Consider the following 16940-nt stretch of genomic DNA (forward strand, 5'->3'; position numbering starts at 1 on the left):
TTTATTGTGCTGGATTTATATATGCTGGAGATGTTGATTATACCTTGGACAAAATATTAGAGATATCAGATATGAATTAAACCAATCATGAGCCGAGACTTCTATCAAGGAAGTGACCTTTAATATGATACTCAAGTCTCTGAAGTGATCAAAATTTTAATCCTTACCGACGCCAATTAGTTGAAGCTTTGGACACAACTGCCAACTCATAATTGATAACTTCTGCTTTGTACACGTAGGAAGGAATACATTTCAGAAATATGATATACAAATATACAATATGATCTAAAGTAGGAATCCATGAGAATCAAAAGTGCACCGATAGATCCCTCTTTTTTTTTTCCATACTTGCTTCATAATTTGAAGGCTTTTAAAGAGAGTTTCCATCAAGGCCCCTTGAGATATTATTTGCCCAAAAATCTTTAATAGTGGTGCCCTTGTAGATTGGTGGGTTTTCTTCCGATAATAATTCCTTAATTGGACCATAAACCTTTGCTGTATTTTCAGCAATGTCATCAAGATTTATAAAGAAGCTTGCTATGGAAATTCTTGGGCCTATAGGCCTTGCTAAGACCCTATGAAACACGCTGATGAACCTGTCATTTGTTATCAGCTGCACAATGAACAAGGAAACGGATGCATATTAATATGTAAAATTCTCGCAAACTGTTGGGGTGAAGAAGCGTGCCAGTGATCCTACTGTTGGGGAAATTAAGCTGTTTCATCCCAGAAAAAAGGTTGATTTCTAATATCATTCATTACACTCTAACCAAAAACTGTCGTTCTCTAAAATCATGTATTTACATCAAAGGAAGGAAGAACATCATTTCTAGCATGTTTATGCTAGAGTTAATGCAAATATTCCAATTATGGTGCATGAATCTTGATGTAGAAATCATCATCACCAAAAGAAGGCAGCAGTGATAACTTTTAAAATATAGCACTTCTATTTTCTTGTGTTTAGTTACAGTAATGACTATATGCAAGCCATAGATAGACAAGGCTCTTTGTTCATTCATACGACCAGAAGTGCCAAAAACCAAAATATTTACACTCTTGATCTTAGCACTTGACTTTTATACTTCCTATTTTATAGATTTGAGCGACTGAGGGCCACTTGATTTGCTAACTTGTTTGAGTTTACCATCATCCATACTTGCGTATTCTGATATTGTTATTAGCTGATATATGTTTTCTTGGGATTCCATTGATTCCAACGCAGATTGTTTTGCTACAGTTCAACGAATACATGAACGCAAGTGATAGTTTTGTAGGCAGTTATGACTATGAAGGATAAGATACTAAGGAAATAGGATATCAACATTAACAATTACCTGTAGAAGATCTCCAATGTTAACAACAAGAGCTCCATGCACAGGAGGAACATCAACCCACTGATTCTCATGAAGAACTTGAAGACCACCAATCTGATCTTGCAAAAGGATTGTCATGAAATCAGAATCAGTGTGCTTGGTAACTCCCATAGTTGACTCAGGTTCTGGGCACTGTGGGAAGTAGTAGTGACAGAGAAGAAAAAGCCCTTCCCCACAAGCCAGTTCCTTAAGGTAAGAAGGATTGAGGCCCAGAGCCTCCGACATTAACTCAAAGATTGTATTACCCAATTCCCTTATTTTCTTTGAATATTCAATTACAATCTCCCTGCAAGAAGCTAACAATTTCATCATGCATTGGACAAGGATCAGATTGAACAAATGCAATGAAATTGCAGAGTTGATTCCAAAACTTGCAATAATCACTTTACCTACACACTGCTGGTATATCATCTGCTTTCGCTGCATCAGGAGCTACAAAGAGTGTATCCCTCCAGTTAGCAGGTCTGTCTTTGTGCATGTGAACATTGGAATAGTACCTAACTTTCTTGTTCAAGTCTCTTGCGTAAAACTGCTTTCTTATCTTAGAGTCTTGTTCATGAAACCTTCGAATTCCATCAATCACCTCATCAAAAACATCATTTGGAATCCCATGATTAATCACCTGGAAAAATCCCCAATTCTGGCACGCACTTCCAATTTTCGCAACAGCTTCAGTGTGTAGAGATGAATCGTTGTGTATGCCCGCGAGGTCAACGATGGGGATTGTAAGGTTTGAGTAATTTTCTGAGCTCTCTGTGTGGTTCAACTCCTCAGAATGGAACATACGTGGGATCTTTGTCAGCCCAGAATCTACTAGACCTTTTACTCCAGCTCTTGTATCCTCAAACGCTTGAAATTCTGCATTCCTATCATAAGTGGATTCACTTGAGCCTGTGTTCGCCATACTGAGAAACTAAGCACTTTCTGTTCAATTGAAGCGAGAAGAGAGAAGACCAAAAAGTCAAATCATAGCCCACAATCAAGCAGTGAGGATACGAGTTTTTGTTTTGCTTTGCTTCTGTTTTTTGTTTTGTACTTCTTTCTTTTCTGGGCTAATATCATGAAAGAAACTTTCAAAGAAAAAATAATTATGGACCTTTTTTTATTCCACATGCAGACGAAAAGTGACAGGTCATTCAGTGTTGATGAGGACCTGGGGCCGCCGAGCTTGACAGGTTATTGTATCTAGGCCAGTATGCCTTTGGACATTTTTCAATTCCATGCAACTTTTGAATGTGGGATTATTAATTGATGGTTTTTTTTAATTAAAATTCAAAAATCTTGTTAAATTTTATAGGAGGATTCAACAAAAAATTTAATTATAAAAAAGTCTTTATAACAAGTTATCAGCTTGAACTTATTATTTTTCTCTATTCTGAAACTTGTTATTGTTTATTATTTATTTATCAATAGATTTTAAAGTGATTAATTTTTTTTATAACCTCATTGTAATTCTCCCACTTTTTAAATTTTATTAATAATTCTCTATTACTTTAGTAACAAAATATAAAAAAAATCAAACCTCAAAATTAGGCCTCAGGATTTTTTTTATGAATCACTAATTGAATTATAAGCAGCGGGGTGTTCAAATCATCGTTTCAAATCTGGTAAAAAAAATCATTGTTTCAAATTATTTAGATAACAAAATTATGATTTGAACGATAAATTATACGATTTATTCCACTTTTTTACTTGAAAATTAAGGGAAAAATAAAAATGGGTAAGGGCTCAGCTTTCTTTGTTTTGTTTTTGCTAGACACACATCGGGCATTAAATACAGTACTCTTACATGCTCAACTCTCTGCGTTTCACAAAATTTAACTTCCAGGCTTGGTATGGTGCTCAAGCAGTTGGGCTTAATCAAGCCCAATTTCTGAAAATGGTCCAAATACATAAGAGGAAGCTAATTTGGAGATCCTTATAATTTTCATCGATTTTGAATCAAATCAGGTTTTTTTTTAAAAATTGAGTCCTTTAATTTTCTCCCATTAGATTTGTTAGTCCCTGCTGTTAAATAAAACAAACACAGTTAAAATTTCTATTAATAGGCACAGCTTTGAAACATCTTCTCGATTTGAAAAATCATGTCCGTCTATCTCTTCCATCATATCCCAGGCTTTGAAACCAAGCTCCCCCCTTCATCTTTTTGTGCAATATATATTTTTTATGTTAACAAATGGGGCTTTTTATGGTGTCTCCTTGGATCGCCACAAATGGAGCAAGCACAATGGATAGAGATTTCCCTATTAAAGTGAAGCTTGGAAATGGAGGAAGAATGACTTGACTTGAACCTTTGCATTTTGTCAAATCTTTGGTTGAGACCAAACTTAGAGGTTGATGGTACATCTAGGAATGCAATGCTTTAGAGGCATTTAATTTTAACAGCAATCATCACAATTCCAGTTGCTGACCTGTGAAAAATTTTACTTTGTATAGTTGTCGAATGGCTGAAGAGGTGGGAAGGAACGGCGATGAGGTTAGGAAAGGAGAAAATGTTGAGGAACGAGGGGGGAAGCGTGATCTCAGAGCTTGGATTATGACAGAAGAGAAGGACGGGCAAGGTGTTTCAAATGTCCAGCTCTGCTTACTAACAGAGACTGTAACAGTCTTTGTTTTAATCTAACGGTAGGGACTAACAGATCTAACAACAGAAAGTTAAAAGACTCAATAAAAAAAACTTGGGAACTTGATTCAAAATTGATGAAAATTATAAGGACCTTTGAATTAGTTTTCCCAATACATAAATACAAATTTTGTTAACAAGGGTTGTTTAGCCTGATTTTGTTAACAAAAATATGAATTTTGACCACATAAAAACTAAAAATTAACAAAGATGATTAAACCTATGAATTATAGTAGTACTTAAAAATATAACAAAAATTATAAATTCGGTTAACGCTCTGCTTAACAGGCTAGCCCTTTTTTTTTTTTTTTAAAGGTATTGGCTCAAATGACCCGATTAAGCTCATATCCTCATTTTCCTCAGAGCCAGCTTTAGAATTAAGCGGGCCCTAACTAACTCGGCCCATCTAATCGGGTCCAAATTATTGGTTTTAGCCCAGTCCTTACTCAGTCTGGCTGCAGCCCATAAAACTTCTCTCTCTTTATCTTGCAGTTTTGTATCTTGGCCAATGCCGTCGCCCGTAATACCCCACCTCCAAGGTCTTTCCAGCTTCACGGGATGTATGAAGAGCTATCCAAAACGCATAAAGCGGGTCGGGTACACCCACCGTCCGCATTGGCCGAAGTGCGAAGTGCATGGTCTTCACTTTTGCGCTCAACACGCTAGGGTTTTAGAAGCCAAGCCGGGGTTTTACACATCTTCCTCTTTCTCTCGGTCTTAGAGATCTGAGAGTCAACTATCTCCTCTTCCACTTCCTGCTAATACTTGTTCGATCTTGCTTGCAATGGCGACCATTGCTCCCCCAGTTCCTGGTTCAGCAGCTGACGCTAGTGCACAGAAGAAGGTGGAGGAGAAAGTTGATTACCTGAATCTTCCCTGTCCGATTCCCTATGAAGAGGTCCACCGTGAAGCTCTCAGTCAGTCTCTTTCTTTTTACTTTTTGTTATTTCTGATAGTAAGCTTGGCATTGCTCAGTTCTTTTTCGGATCACTGAGAATGGGAGAACCATGCTGATTGGCCATATCAATTTTTTTCCGAGTTATCCGTATTACTGCTTTTGGTAACGTCCATGATGACGGAAATACTGAAGCTCAGACTTATTTGTATTGATCATTCCAATTGCATTTCTGTGCAAGTAGCAAGAACTGTATGTTGAAATAAAATGAGGGGTGTGCTGAAGCTCGATTTATTTATTTATTTGCTATATTTTTGGATGTAACACTTGAATATATGTATGCTCGTGAGCAGTGTCTTTAAAACCAGAGCTCTTTGAGGGGATGCGCTTTGATTTCACCAAGGGACTTAATCAGAAGTTTTCTCTTAGTCATAGGTAATGCTAGTATGAAGTTTCATGATATTAATTATTGCGGCTGTCAAGTTTTGTTGAGTTTGAGTATAGTCTTTTTTCTGCTATTTCAGTCTGTTCATGGGGCCTACCGAGGTTCCTTCTCCATCATCAGAGACCCTTAAAATCCCTACTTCTCACTATGAGTTTGGTGCGAACTTTATTGATCCTCAGGTAAGCTGCATTCTACACCCTTTACTTTAGTGGTGGTATTCTTTAAATGACCCCCAGCGGATGATTTTCTACAGTTGATGCTTTTTGGGAGAATAATGACTGATGGGAGGCTAAATGCAAGAGTCAAGTGTGATTTAACAGAAAAACTCACCTTAAAGGCCAATGCTCAGGTATGCTTGTTCAGTCACACGATGTTCTATGGGCTTAAAAATGTTTGAAAGTTTGACGTCCTCAGTTTTGTACTGGCACCCGCACTGGTTGCATAATTGTATTATATCTTTTCAACTCCTCTACAATTATTAGAGGTTGTTACTATTTTGATGGGCTGATTTTGAGTTTAAGGTTTTAATTGAAAATTATTGACACCATAAATAAAGTTTGGGGCCGTAATTAACTGGGATATTTGCACACAAAGATTTTGGCTACCAACAACCTCAGTTGCTTCCCCCTTCTCAAGCTTTTTTGCTTTATGTTTTTCTTTCTACTTCGGCATTACCTGTTATTCCTCATGTGTTTGGACAGCTTACAAATGAACCACATATGTCTCATGGGATGGCCAACTTTGATTATAAGGTGAGCCACTATTGCTTATTACTTGTTTATTATGGTCCCGCTTATGTCTAATGAAACATTTCCTCTTTTAGTTATTCTTTTTTAACGTCCAAGCATGTCTGAGTTTTTTCCATGGGGAAATGAACAAACCTTTATATTTTTACAGGGAACAGACTATAGGACACAGCTTCAATTTGGGAATGGAGCCTTATTTGGAGCAAGTTATATTCAGGTAGAAGATCTGCTTGTGTTGTGTATAAATTTAGTCCTTTTGTTTTTTCCATGTTTGAGTAGAGAAGGCTTTGCTTAAAACAATAAATAACATAGGATGCATGCAAAATTGCAAATAAAGAATATGAAGAATTTTATAAACTTGGGTTCTTTTCCTTGAGTCTGTTAAAACAATGATAACAATGACTGATTATTTTAAAATGTTCCATTTTGTATTTAGAAGGATACTAATTGAATTGTGCAAGGGTTCAATGTAGGAAGTGATGCTATGTAAACATGTGAGCTTCTGAGATAAGGATGATGCTCCTATAAGTCTAATGGGGTGCCCAATTTCTGGAAATAATAAATGCAACATTTTGGTTCGTTTTGATAGAAAAATACTATTTACGTAGTTAGAATATGGAATTACTGTCAATAACCTCGTTTATCACAAACTGTTTAGCCCAACCTGCTGCATGATTCGGGAGAATCAGTTGTTTTATGTCATCGGGATGTTTACTGAAAGCGTTGACTGTCTTCCAGAGTGTGACACCTTATTTATCATTGGGTGGAGAAGTATTTTGGTCTGGTCAACATCGGAAGTCTGGCATTGGTTATGCTGCTCGGTACAACACTGATAAAATGGTATGATTGCTGAGGGGCAGCCCTACCTTATATTATTTGCAGTTTCCTCTTACTTCATTTGCATATCTTCTTATATTTACATTTCTTTATTCTCTCACTTATGTATGACTTATTTTCTTGCTCTTTTGGTTGTAACTAGTTTGGCTTTGAATTGATTGAACTTGTCCCACGGGCGCCATTTATCTATCTTCTAGGATATGTCTCTATTAATATTTTGCAAGTGTTTTTGGCGTTCAGCTGACACATTAATAAATCCAATGACTTGTTTTCGCTTAAGACATTGGAACTGTCCATTGAACGAATTGACTTGTTTTCCTAGAAAACAGTATGAATGATTTAACTTGCTTATGTACATGCAGGTTGCTACAGGGCAAGTAGCTAGCACTGGAATGGTTCTTCTAAGCTATGTTCAGAAGGTTTCTGAGAAGGTGAGCAAATCAAAATGCAGGAGAGCATTATTGTCTTCAACTCAGTGTTTCTTATACAAAATATATTTTTCAGGTGTCTCTAGCATCAGAGTTCATGTATAATTACATGTCAAGAGATGTCACAGCTAGCTTTGGTTATGATTACATTCTTAGACAGGTACCTTTGCTTTTCTGGCATTTTCACTCATGTAACCAATTAATATAACATGGATGCTGCAATTTCAAACAGTTGTGATAATTATTAGTATGTTAGTTAAATTGTACAGCTTTGCTTTTCCTATGATATTGGCAGGAACAGAGTAAAATTTTTAATTTATTGAGGCAGACTCCTCATCTAGATGTTTTCTCGATATAACTCCTTTACAGAACTCTGAAAGCTTGGTGTTAGTTTGATTGATTATTTCCATGATAAAGTGGGGAGGAAGAGATTTTGAACTGAATTTCAAGGATGCATTTGCTGTAGGAACATAACGGCCTAAGTGTTTGTGTGCAAAAAAGACATTCCAATTAAAATGATTACTTGGTCTCTCAAAATCAGAGGGGATTGTACTGCCAAGGGTGTTATTAAGGGGATAATAACTGCTTTAAAGGAAGTATGCTATCTGGTTAGCCATTGGTTAATCTGTTGGTGTCAATCTCCTATCTTACCTCAGTTTTTCTAGATTATGCGTCTTAGTTCATTTATTGATGTTATCTATGGTTAATGAACAAGGATCAACTGCTGGGTTTTAGTAAGGTCCATTATTGGGTAAAATTACTCCCTGTGGTCCCCCTCTTTTTTACCCGTTGCTCCCTGTAGAGAAAACGTAGAAGAAAGAAACACATAATTTATGGTATGTGGCTGTGGAAGTGCATGAGATGATACACCTGAACCTCAACCTGTTTCTATACGATATTGTGATGTGAAATAATAAAATGTTACAATTATGTGGATCACAGTGTGGTCAAAGGCTGTTTCCTCATAATTTATGGTTTTGGAATGTTCATTTGAGATTTCAATAGTTCTGGTAACGATTGCAATTGATTGATTTTTGGCTTCTGAGTTCATTAGTTGACTGAAAAAGTCTGTTGGATGTTTCTTTGGGATTGGCTATGATTATAAATTTTCCATTCTTAAAGCACTCCCTCTGGTCCTATTTATAAGCTTTAAATTTGAGAATGAGTGTGGTCTATTTTATAAGCTTTAATTTAGATTTGTGTTAATATTTAATGTGTTATTTTCAATTTTTCCCTTAATTTACTTTTTCTCCTTTACCAGCATTGCTCTTATCACATTTTTCCACATATTCTTTTTCATCCTTTTTTCTCATTTATTATAGGGATATATTTGGGAACAAAAACATATTTCTAACCTATTTATTATTTTTGACTAATTTTAACTAATTGTTCGTTATCCACGAATTAGTTATTTGAAGCTTATAATAAGGACCGAATGGAGTAGTATGAAGTTGACTAGTATTCAATTTTTCTTGTGGTTGGTATAGTGCCGCCTGAGGGGAAAGATTGATTCCAATGGCACTGCCTCTGCATATCTCGAGGAACGGTTGAATATGGGTCTCAACTTCATTCTTTCAGCCGAGGTAAGACACCATTGCTCCTTTCTGCTTTGAGTCTATGTGAAATGGGTAAAATCCTAGGTTTGGTGGGGGCTATCCAAATAAGTTTTAAGTTGTTGATCTTATATTCCTTTGGACCATTTCTTGCTTAGTTTCTGCCTTTTTCCTTGACATATTTTCATTTATATGCAGCTTGATCACCGGAAAAAAGACTACAAATTTGGGTTTGGTTTGACTGTTGGAGAATAGATTAGGAGGACTGGAAGATTTTTTTATCCCTCATTGCTGGTGCCAGCGTAGCGGGCTTTCTTGCTTCTTTTGATCTGATTTTTTTCTCTCGCTTTTTTGAAATTAGAGAAAGGAAACTGAATGCGGAAAACATCATATATGTGATCCCCAACTTGCTGCAGAAAATTGAGTAGTCATATATCTGTTTGGAACAGGGGCCGAAGACGAGTTTCTATTTGGATCCCGTCTAGTTCCCCTCTTAGGGCCTGTAGAGCGATCAGAAATTCAAATATTAATAATGCATTTCGTGATGAGATTCATGGCTCCCGTTTTATGTGATGAGATTCATTTTGGTTATTGCCTTTGCCTCTAGTGGTGTGGTTATATCCCACCTTTACATTCCTCAGCTTTCCAAGGTGGCAGTGAGACCCCTGCTCCCAGGATGTCATGGGTCCAATCACATCGCATGTACTGATTGGTTAAAATGGTACTGATATTTGTTCCGCTTTTACATTTGGTAAATTTTATTCTCTTATTGGGGATTTTCTCCTGGCTTAACTGCTATTACTTGTAAATATGGCAGCGTTCTTTATTTTTGTTCTTGATTTTTGTGGGGAAACTTTTTTAACAAGCGCTGTTATGTTGCCAAATTGAAAGAAGTGGTTGATGATTATTGTCGATATAACAATGATGTTAAAGGGACCACAGGTGCAAGCGTTTTACGCGTTCCTTCTGGTTTCTCCAGAGAAGTAATTTTGAATTATCATCTCAAAAAAAAAAAAAAAAAACACCACGTCACGCATTAAAGGTGAAAGTTGGGAAAAAAAACAAAAAAAATTCAAGTCTTGTGCTTTTTTCTAATAGTCAAATGAAAATATAATAGAACTTACATTTTGTGGTTGTAGACGGTAGACTGCACGGTAATTGATAAGTGATTAATTTACAACCTCCAATAAATAATTAACTCCCCAAAAAGTTAGTTAATTATCCCCTAATTTCCTTTGCCGTTATTCCCTTCTTCCATGCTACCAGTCTTCTTTTTTCCTTCTTAGGGTTTTCTGTAAATCTAATCCAATCTTCCCTTTTATTATTTTGGGAGCACATCGCCTTGTTGTTTTGTTCCCCAAACACCTATTTTGGGCTTATGCTGACCCAACAAGGATCCGTGGGTCTCGACTCCAAATTGGAGCCTCTCAATGAACGGTCAGGATACATCTTTCGATCCTTCCATCCGCCTAGGCCGTCAGATCCCTTTTGTTCGGTCCCTCATATGCCCCAGCTTCGGCCTGTTCGGAATCAATAGCCCGTCGAGAAGGATTAACCGATTAGCCACAATTTTTGGCTACGTTAGTTTCCCATCCCTTTTCGATGCTCATGGAATTCATTGTTTCTCGTCTTCGCTTTTCAAATTTCAAATCTTCCTGAATCGTTCGAGTAGCGTTTGCTTTCAATCTCTTCAACGAGAGTCTGCTGTTAGTTTTTGTTTTATTGTTGCACATTGATGTGTTTTTTCTTCTTATCGTCTGTTAAGGGAGTAGAACTCTAAAGGAGCACTATTTGTCGTCCAGTCTAAAAGATGAAGGTATGCAAATGTCTGAGGTTCCCATCTTTGTTAATTCAGTATGATTTTTATTTGTAATGCTAGAATGTTTTCGCTTCTCCAGTTCAACATTGCGAATCCCACCACCGGGTGCCAGAAGAAGCTTGAAATTGATGATGATGCTAAACTGTGAGTGAAACGATTTTAAAGCGTTCGCTTGCCTTTTGATTTAATTCTGCTTCTCGTTCTAAGCGAAATTGGGTTGGCAAATATATTCTTAATAACTTTAACTGGTAACTGCGCCCCATTGACTTCTCAAATTGGTTTGTTTTCACTTAAATACGACATCAGGCCGTAAGGGGAAAAAAAAAAGGAACCTTAAATACGACAAAGCTCAGACGAACTTCTGCGGGTGTTAAATAAAACATTGACAACTCTTCTTAGGGCCTGTTTGGTTTGAGGGGAAGGAGGGGTAGGGAAGGGGAGAGGAGGTTTCATCCTCACCTTGTTTGGTTTGATTAAAAAGGAAGGAAAGGGAGGGTATTTAATGATCCCTTGTTTGGTTCAGGGAGGGGAGGGGAGGAGAGGGATAGGAATAATCAATTTACCATTTTACCCTTACATATTAGTTTATGTTTTTTATTGACATACTACTTCCGGTTCTAATTATAAGACCCAGTTGACTTATTTGAGGAGATTAAGGAAGTAAGTTAAATTAGTTATTTGTAATAAATAAGTGTTGTCATTCCTAAAATATCCTTGCTAATTAAGTGTATTGGCTAGAATTATCATTATTAGAAGGACTATCTTGGAAAAAAATGCATAAATATAAGAGAAAAAATGGATTGGGATCTTATAATTAAAACCAAACAAAAAGTCAAACGGGGTCTTATATTAAGGACCGGAGGTAATATTATATAAATTAATTTACATCTTAATTTAAATCATATAATTTAATAAAAATTCTGTCTTATCATGTTAATATGTGTATTAAAAAATTGGTACAGTAATTTTTTATTCTAATTAATATAATAATATATTTAAAATAATCAAATTAACAAATTTTATATGCTCTAAGAAAAATGAAATTTTATTTTCTTTAGGCTATCTTTTTTTCCAGCTTTAAAGTATATTTAATAAATAATATATTTATAAAAAACAATTAATTTTATAATATTATAATTTTTTATTTAAATAATTTTTTATTTTTAAATAATTTTTATAATATATTTTTAATTATAATAATGTATATATTTTTTATTGTTTTACTTAGGATAATATATTTTTTATTTGAAATAAATATTATAATAATATATTTTATTGGTAGAAGTGAAATACTAAAAAAACTATAAGGGCATAATGGTCCAAAATTTTGACTCCCCTCCAAAAACCCCCAATTTGGAGGGGAGTCAAGATGGAGGGAGGGAGGGAGGGGAGGGGGGGAGGGGACATTTTAGCTTCCCTCCCCTCTAAAATTTTTAACCAAACGAGGAGAGGGGCTCATTTTCCCTCCCTTCCCCTCCAACCAAACAAACCCTCAAAGAAAAAAGAATCTCGCTCAAGTTTATTGATGTAACCTTTATTAAGTCTGACATTAATTCTTAAGATATTCTTCTTCATGGATGAGGTCCGCACATTTTCTGTGCATCTCAGTGAACTATGCAATTGTGTTTCGACTGAGCACAATGTGTGGCTGTAACTTGAGTTTTAACATTAATCCATTGCAGCCGAGCATTTTGGGACAAGAGGATATCAAGTCAGTGGAGATGCACTGGGTGAGGTAAAAGCTTCTACCTTCTGTTTATAGTTTGTCTTTAATGATATTGAACACAATCATTGATTATTTGTTTTATTATTGATTGTTTACAGGAGTTTAAGGGCTATGTTTTCAAAATAACTGGAGGATGTGATGTGACACCCGCTCTTTTAAAACCATTTTAGATTAAATACAACAATTTATTTGAACGATTAACCATGATAGAAAAGAAGAAACCTTAAAATTTTAAAATCGCTATCATGGTTAAAAGGAATAAACTTATAATAAGAGTAACATTGATCGTTACCTTGGGCCTTGGACTTCCAAAGTCCAGAAATATCATCCAACCATTAGCCCAAACCAAACTGATATTTTCAAACATACGAACTGATAAATCAGTTTAATATAAACTATAGAGCTCATTAATCAAAAGTCAACACTTTCAAAGGAGCGTTACACGTAGAGTCTAAAACGTCTCGGGCCTCCTCACTGCCCTATCATACCAGATAGTAGTAATTAAGAGTATTATTTTACAACATGATAGTAGATGAGCCCTATGTGGCAATATATAACAAGTCAACACATAGAACAAAAGCAAGGAGGCTATACGAGCTATAACAGCACACTATGCCTCCGGAGCCTTCCCTGATGGGCCACCACCGGAACTATCGCCTGAAAATGTTAAACCACGGGGTGAGACAAATGCCTCAGTAACCAACTTTCCAACTCATCATACATACTAACACGTGCTCGTGAGGTGTCAAGTGGGACAGTTATAAATTCTCGAGAACTATAGATATATCCATAGAAATATAATTTCAATCATCCAAACCCTCACTATGGGGGCCAACACACAAGCCACATAAGTCTATCCCTCACTCTGGGGGATCAATCAACCATATGGGCCTATCCCTCACTTTGGGGGACGAATAAGAAGCCACAAAGGCCTATCCCTCACTATGGGGGACGAAAGAAGAAGCCAACCAATGTGCACCAATGGCGGCCTTACCACGTGGTAGGATAGGACTCAATCCAAAATCCAAATAACAACCAATCATTCACAATATAATAAAAATGTATCAATCTTTTCTCAGTATAATCCATAAGATATAAATCATATATCTTTTCCAAACTTCTCAATCACCATTCCAAAAATCCCACAAGACAATTTTCATAGCTCAAAAGATATAATTTATCTACTCGAGTTTCAAATAACAAATCATTATACCAAAATAGCAAAATACTCACAAACAACATATTAGCACATATAACAAGTGGAAAGTAGTTACCTCTCGCCAAAGCAATACTTAGGATTACCAGAAGGTCAATCCTTTGCTCAACCAATAATTAATCTACACAATTAATATAACCACATATTAATATAAATTAATAAATTAATTAATTAAACTTCTCTATATTATTTAAATTTCTAACAACCCCAAATTATTTATTTACCACCTCCAAATTATTTACCTTAATAAAAAGGATTTTTCATAATTTCCAAATATAAAATTACTATGTTCTAAATTCTAAAAATCTTCATTTAAGTTTAAACCTCAAAATCACACTATCAAAAATTCAATAATACTTCAAATATTTATAACTAAATAATATAATCAAAACTTTAATGGTATAACTACCATATACATATATATATATATTCATAAATAATAAACTTTTTAGCTACAATAATTATTTAACCTCCAGTCACCCAATAAATAAAACTAAACCGATTAAAACCTCAATAATATATCAAACAACCCAAATAAATTATTTAACTTAAATTTAATCGGTAAAAATATGGTATATCTCATACATAACAGATTTTCCACTAAATAAATTAATTTTAAATACTAAAACTAGCAAATAGAGAATTCTAAACCGATTAAAATTAACAACTCATTTACTTCTAAATTTCTATAGTCATCTTTTGTCAAAACTCAATAGTTATATCATATATAAGTCTCAAAATTTTCTCTAATCACTATGATAATACTACTATTAGGAAGCATAAAATATATATGAAATATTTATGAAGAAAGTTTGATGAAAAGAGATAATTTCATGTACCTAAAATATCTTCAAAGCTTGCCCTCTGCTTCACCGGTATGATTCTCTCGCTCACACACTTCGGCCCTCTCTTTCTCTCTTTTCTTCTTCTCTCTCTCTCTCTTGCGCCTGCCGTGGGGGAAAGAATGAATTGTTGGGGGTGTATTTAACACCCCCTGCTCATTTATTGGGGGGAGGGGTTTTTCAACCCAACCCCCAACTTTCCACCGCCCCCTTCCCCAACTTTCCACCAATTTCGGTGGAAAGTTGACTTTTTTTTTTAATAATAATATTATATTATATTATCTTATATTATTTTATTTTTCAATTACTTTTTTTTTTTTTTTAGGATATTACATGTGACAAACAGGGTTTTCCAATGAAGCAGGGAGTGCTGACTCCTGGCCGTGTTCGTCTCTTGCTGCATAGAGGTTAATGTTCTATACATGTTTTCTTTCTTCTTCTTCTTCTTCTTCTTCTTCTTCTTCTTTTTTGGTTTCCTTTTGCTGTGCAAATGATGATTTTTTTCCTCCTTCTGTTTGACTGAACAGGAACTCCTTGCTTCAGGGGCTATGGCAGAAGGAACGGAGAGAGGAGAAGGAAGTCTGTTCGGGGTTGCATTGTCAGTCCAGACCTCTCTGTTCTTAACCTGATTATTGTGAAGAAAGGTGAGAGTGATCTTCCAGGATTGACTGACATTGAGAAGCCCAGAATGAGAGGACCGAAAAGGGCTTCAAAGATTAGGAAATTGTTTAATCTCTCCAAGGAGGATGATGTCCGCAAATATGTTAACACGTACCGCAGAACCTTTACAACCAAATCTGGTGAGTCTACTGTGCTTTATTTGATGTCTGATCATGAACAAATTAAATCTTTAGTATGGATATTTTGTGATGATGTTGCTTAATATTTTACAGGCAAGAAGGTGAGCAAAGCTCCCAAAATTCAGAGGTTGGTTACTCCCTTGACTTTGCAAAGGAAGAGGGCAAGGATTGCAGACAAGAAGAAGAGAATAGCCAAGGCCAAGGCAAAGGCCGCTGAATACCAAAAGCTGCTTGCCAGCCGACTGAAGGAACAGCGTGAGCGTCGCAGTGAGAGTTTGGCCAAGAGGAGGTCTAAGCTCTCTGCGGCATCTAAGCCATCAGTTACTGCTTAATCTCTCATGTTCAGTCCTCCGTATTGGTTTTGATGGTAAATCAGTTAATGAGATGTCATGGTAGATTTAGATGGATTTTATTTTTCCACAGTTTGGTGCTGATGGGAAGTTCACTATAGATCAACTTTCTTTTGAAGTTTTAGTTAAATTTTGTTGCCGCTGGCTTCTGTAGTTGTTGGAAGCTTGACATACAACAGAGCTTATTCTTCTGGAGCACAGTACTAATGTGGAAGCACATTGTGCGTCAACCCTGTGAATTCAAGTCTCAAAACGTGGAATTGTTAGGTCTCCAAAAAAAATTTAAAAAATAAATCGCAAATATCGATTCAGATATAAAATAAGAAACTACAGATGCAAAGTAAATCTGCGCATTTTCCGTAGATTCCTCCTGAGCCATAACTTTAAGGGTTGCGTTAGGACATAGGAAATGGCATCTCTCCTGTTCTGAGATAATGATTTGCCAATATTCCTTTGCTAGGCTGCAAGATCTGAGGACATGGTTTAGGTCTTCCGAGCCCTTTCCGCAAGTCTCACATTTTGTTGCTGGCCATGTGCCTTCTCACCCTTTCGCAATTAGTGAGCAATTTGTTACTTAACACAAGCCGAAGGAAGGTTCTAATTCTTTGTGGCCTTTTCCGCTTCCATGGTAGATCCCAATGCGTACTGTCTTCATTCCAATAATTTGCTCTACCTACCTATTTAGACATCACGAGATTTCACCCAGCGGAATAGATTGAGCCGGGGGGAAGATGCTCAGGATTTGGTTAACAATGGCTGCAGTAGAGATTTATTAATTTACAATTAAGTGAATTGATATTTATAATTTATGTTTTAGAAAAAAAAGATGTCAGGAATCTATTGTCATATATTCAATCTCTTGAAATTTTATTGTCGTTCAGTTAGTGGTTTAGATTCTTAACTATGCCAGTGTTAAAATTAAAGCTGTTCACGGAACGGATTGGGACCAGGACAAGCCCGTCCCGGTGAACAATAACAGGACAGAAAATCTATCTTATGTCTCGGCCCGTCCCGGGGTTGTCCCGGTCCCGGTCGGGACGGGACGAATCCAGGACGTCCCAAACCTTTTTTTTTTTTAAATTTTTTTAATAAAATCTGATTTTTTTTAAATTATATTTTTTTGAGCTTAAACCTTATAAAAACATCTTTTTATTTTCTTTTTTATTTGTTTAGGCACTCTTAAACAAAAGCTCAAAATATTACATATAATAATCATTAAAAACTCTAAACAAAAGCTTTTAACACAATAAAAACTTGCTAAAAATTCTAATCATCAATAATCTCAAA

The 16940-nt window shown here is 35.8% G+C and overlaps 2 protein-coding genes and 1 pseudogene across 2 annotated transcripts; 2 read left to right on the forward strand and 1 right to left on the reverse strand.

Annotated features, from left to right (window-relative positions):
* Positions 1-370: 370 nt before the first annotated feature.
* On the reverse strand, positions 371-2383 carry LOC114743203 (1-aminocyclopropane-1-carboxylate oxidase homolog 1-like). The gene is made up of 3 exons (XM_028931398.1): positions 1763-2383; positions 1335-1659; positions 371-613 (listed from the first exon to the last, which is right to left on the reverse strand). Exons 1-3 carry the CDS (start codon positions 2275-2277, stop codon positions 371-373), a joined length of 1083 nt encoding a protein of 360 aa, XP_028787231.1. The 5' UTR covers positions 2278-2383.
* Positions 2384-4662: 2279 nt separating this feature from the next.
* On the forward strand, positions 4663-9418 carry LOC114743208 (mitochondrial import receptor subunit TOM40-1-like). The gene is made up of 11 exons (XM_028931403.1): positions 4663-4913; positions 5245-5326; positions 5416-5515; positions 5590-5685; positions 6038-6088; positions 6234-6299; positions 6821-6922; positions 7282-7350; positions 7424-7507; positions 8835-8930; positions 9099-9418. The coding sequence occupies exons 1-11, from the start codon at positions 4781-4783 to the stop codon at positions 9153-9155; spliced, it is 936 nt and encodes a 311-aa protein (XP_028787236.1). The 5' UTR covers positions 4663-4780; the 3' UTR covers positions 9156-9418.
* Positions 9419-10282: 864 nt separating this feature from the next.
* Positions 10283-15635, forward strand: LOC114743206 (40S ribosomal protein S6-like; annotated as a pseudogene).
* Positions 15636-16940: the final 1305 nt, after the last annotated feature.

Source organism: Neltuma alba, unplaced genomic scaffold (assembly GCF_004799145.2).
Source record: "Neltuma alba isolate B1F8T4 unplaced genomic scaffold, ASM479914v2 tig00003980_pilon, whole genome shotgun sequence".
Taxonomy (NCBI): Eukaryota; Viridiplantae; Streptophyta; class Magnoliopsida; order Fabales; family Fabaceae; genus Neltuma; species Neltuma alba.

Coding starts and splice junctions, on each gene's coding strand:
- LOC114743203 (XM_028931398.1), bottom strand. CDS start 2,277: ATGGCGAACACAGGCTCAAGTGAATCCACTTATGATAGGAATGCAGAA. Junction 1,660..1,762: donor GATATACCAGCAGTGTGTAG/GTAAAGTGATTA, acceptor AGCTTCTTGCAG/GGAGATTGTAATTGAATATT. Junction 614..1,334: donor ACATTGGAGATCTTCTACAG/GTAATTGTTAAT, acceptor TTCATTGTGCAG/CTGATAACAAATGACAGGTT.
- LOC114743208 (XM_028931403.1), top strand. CDS start 4,781: ATGGCGACCATTGCTCCCCCAGTTCCTGGTTCAGCAGCTGACGCTAGT. Junction 6,089..6,233: donor TGGCCAACTTTGATTATAAG/GTGAGCCACTAT, acceptor ATATTTTTACAG/GGAACAGACTATAGGACACA. Junction 7,351..7,423: donor TTCAGAAGGTTTCTGAGAAG/GTGAGCAAATCA, acceptor TATATTTTTCAG/GTGTCTCTAGCATCAGAGTT.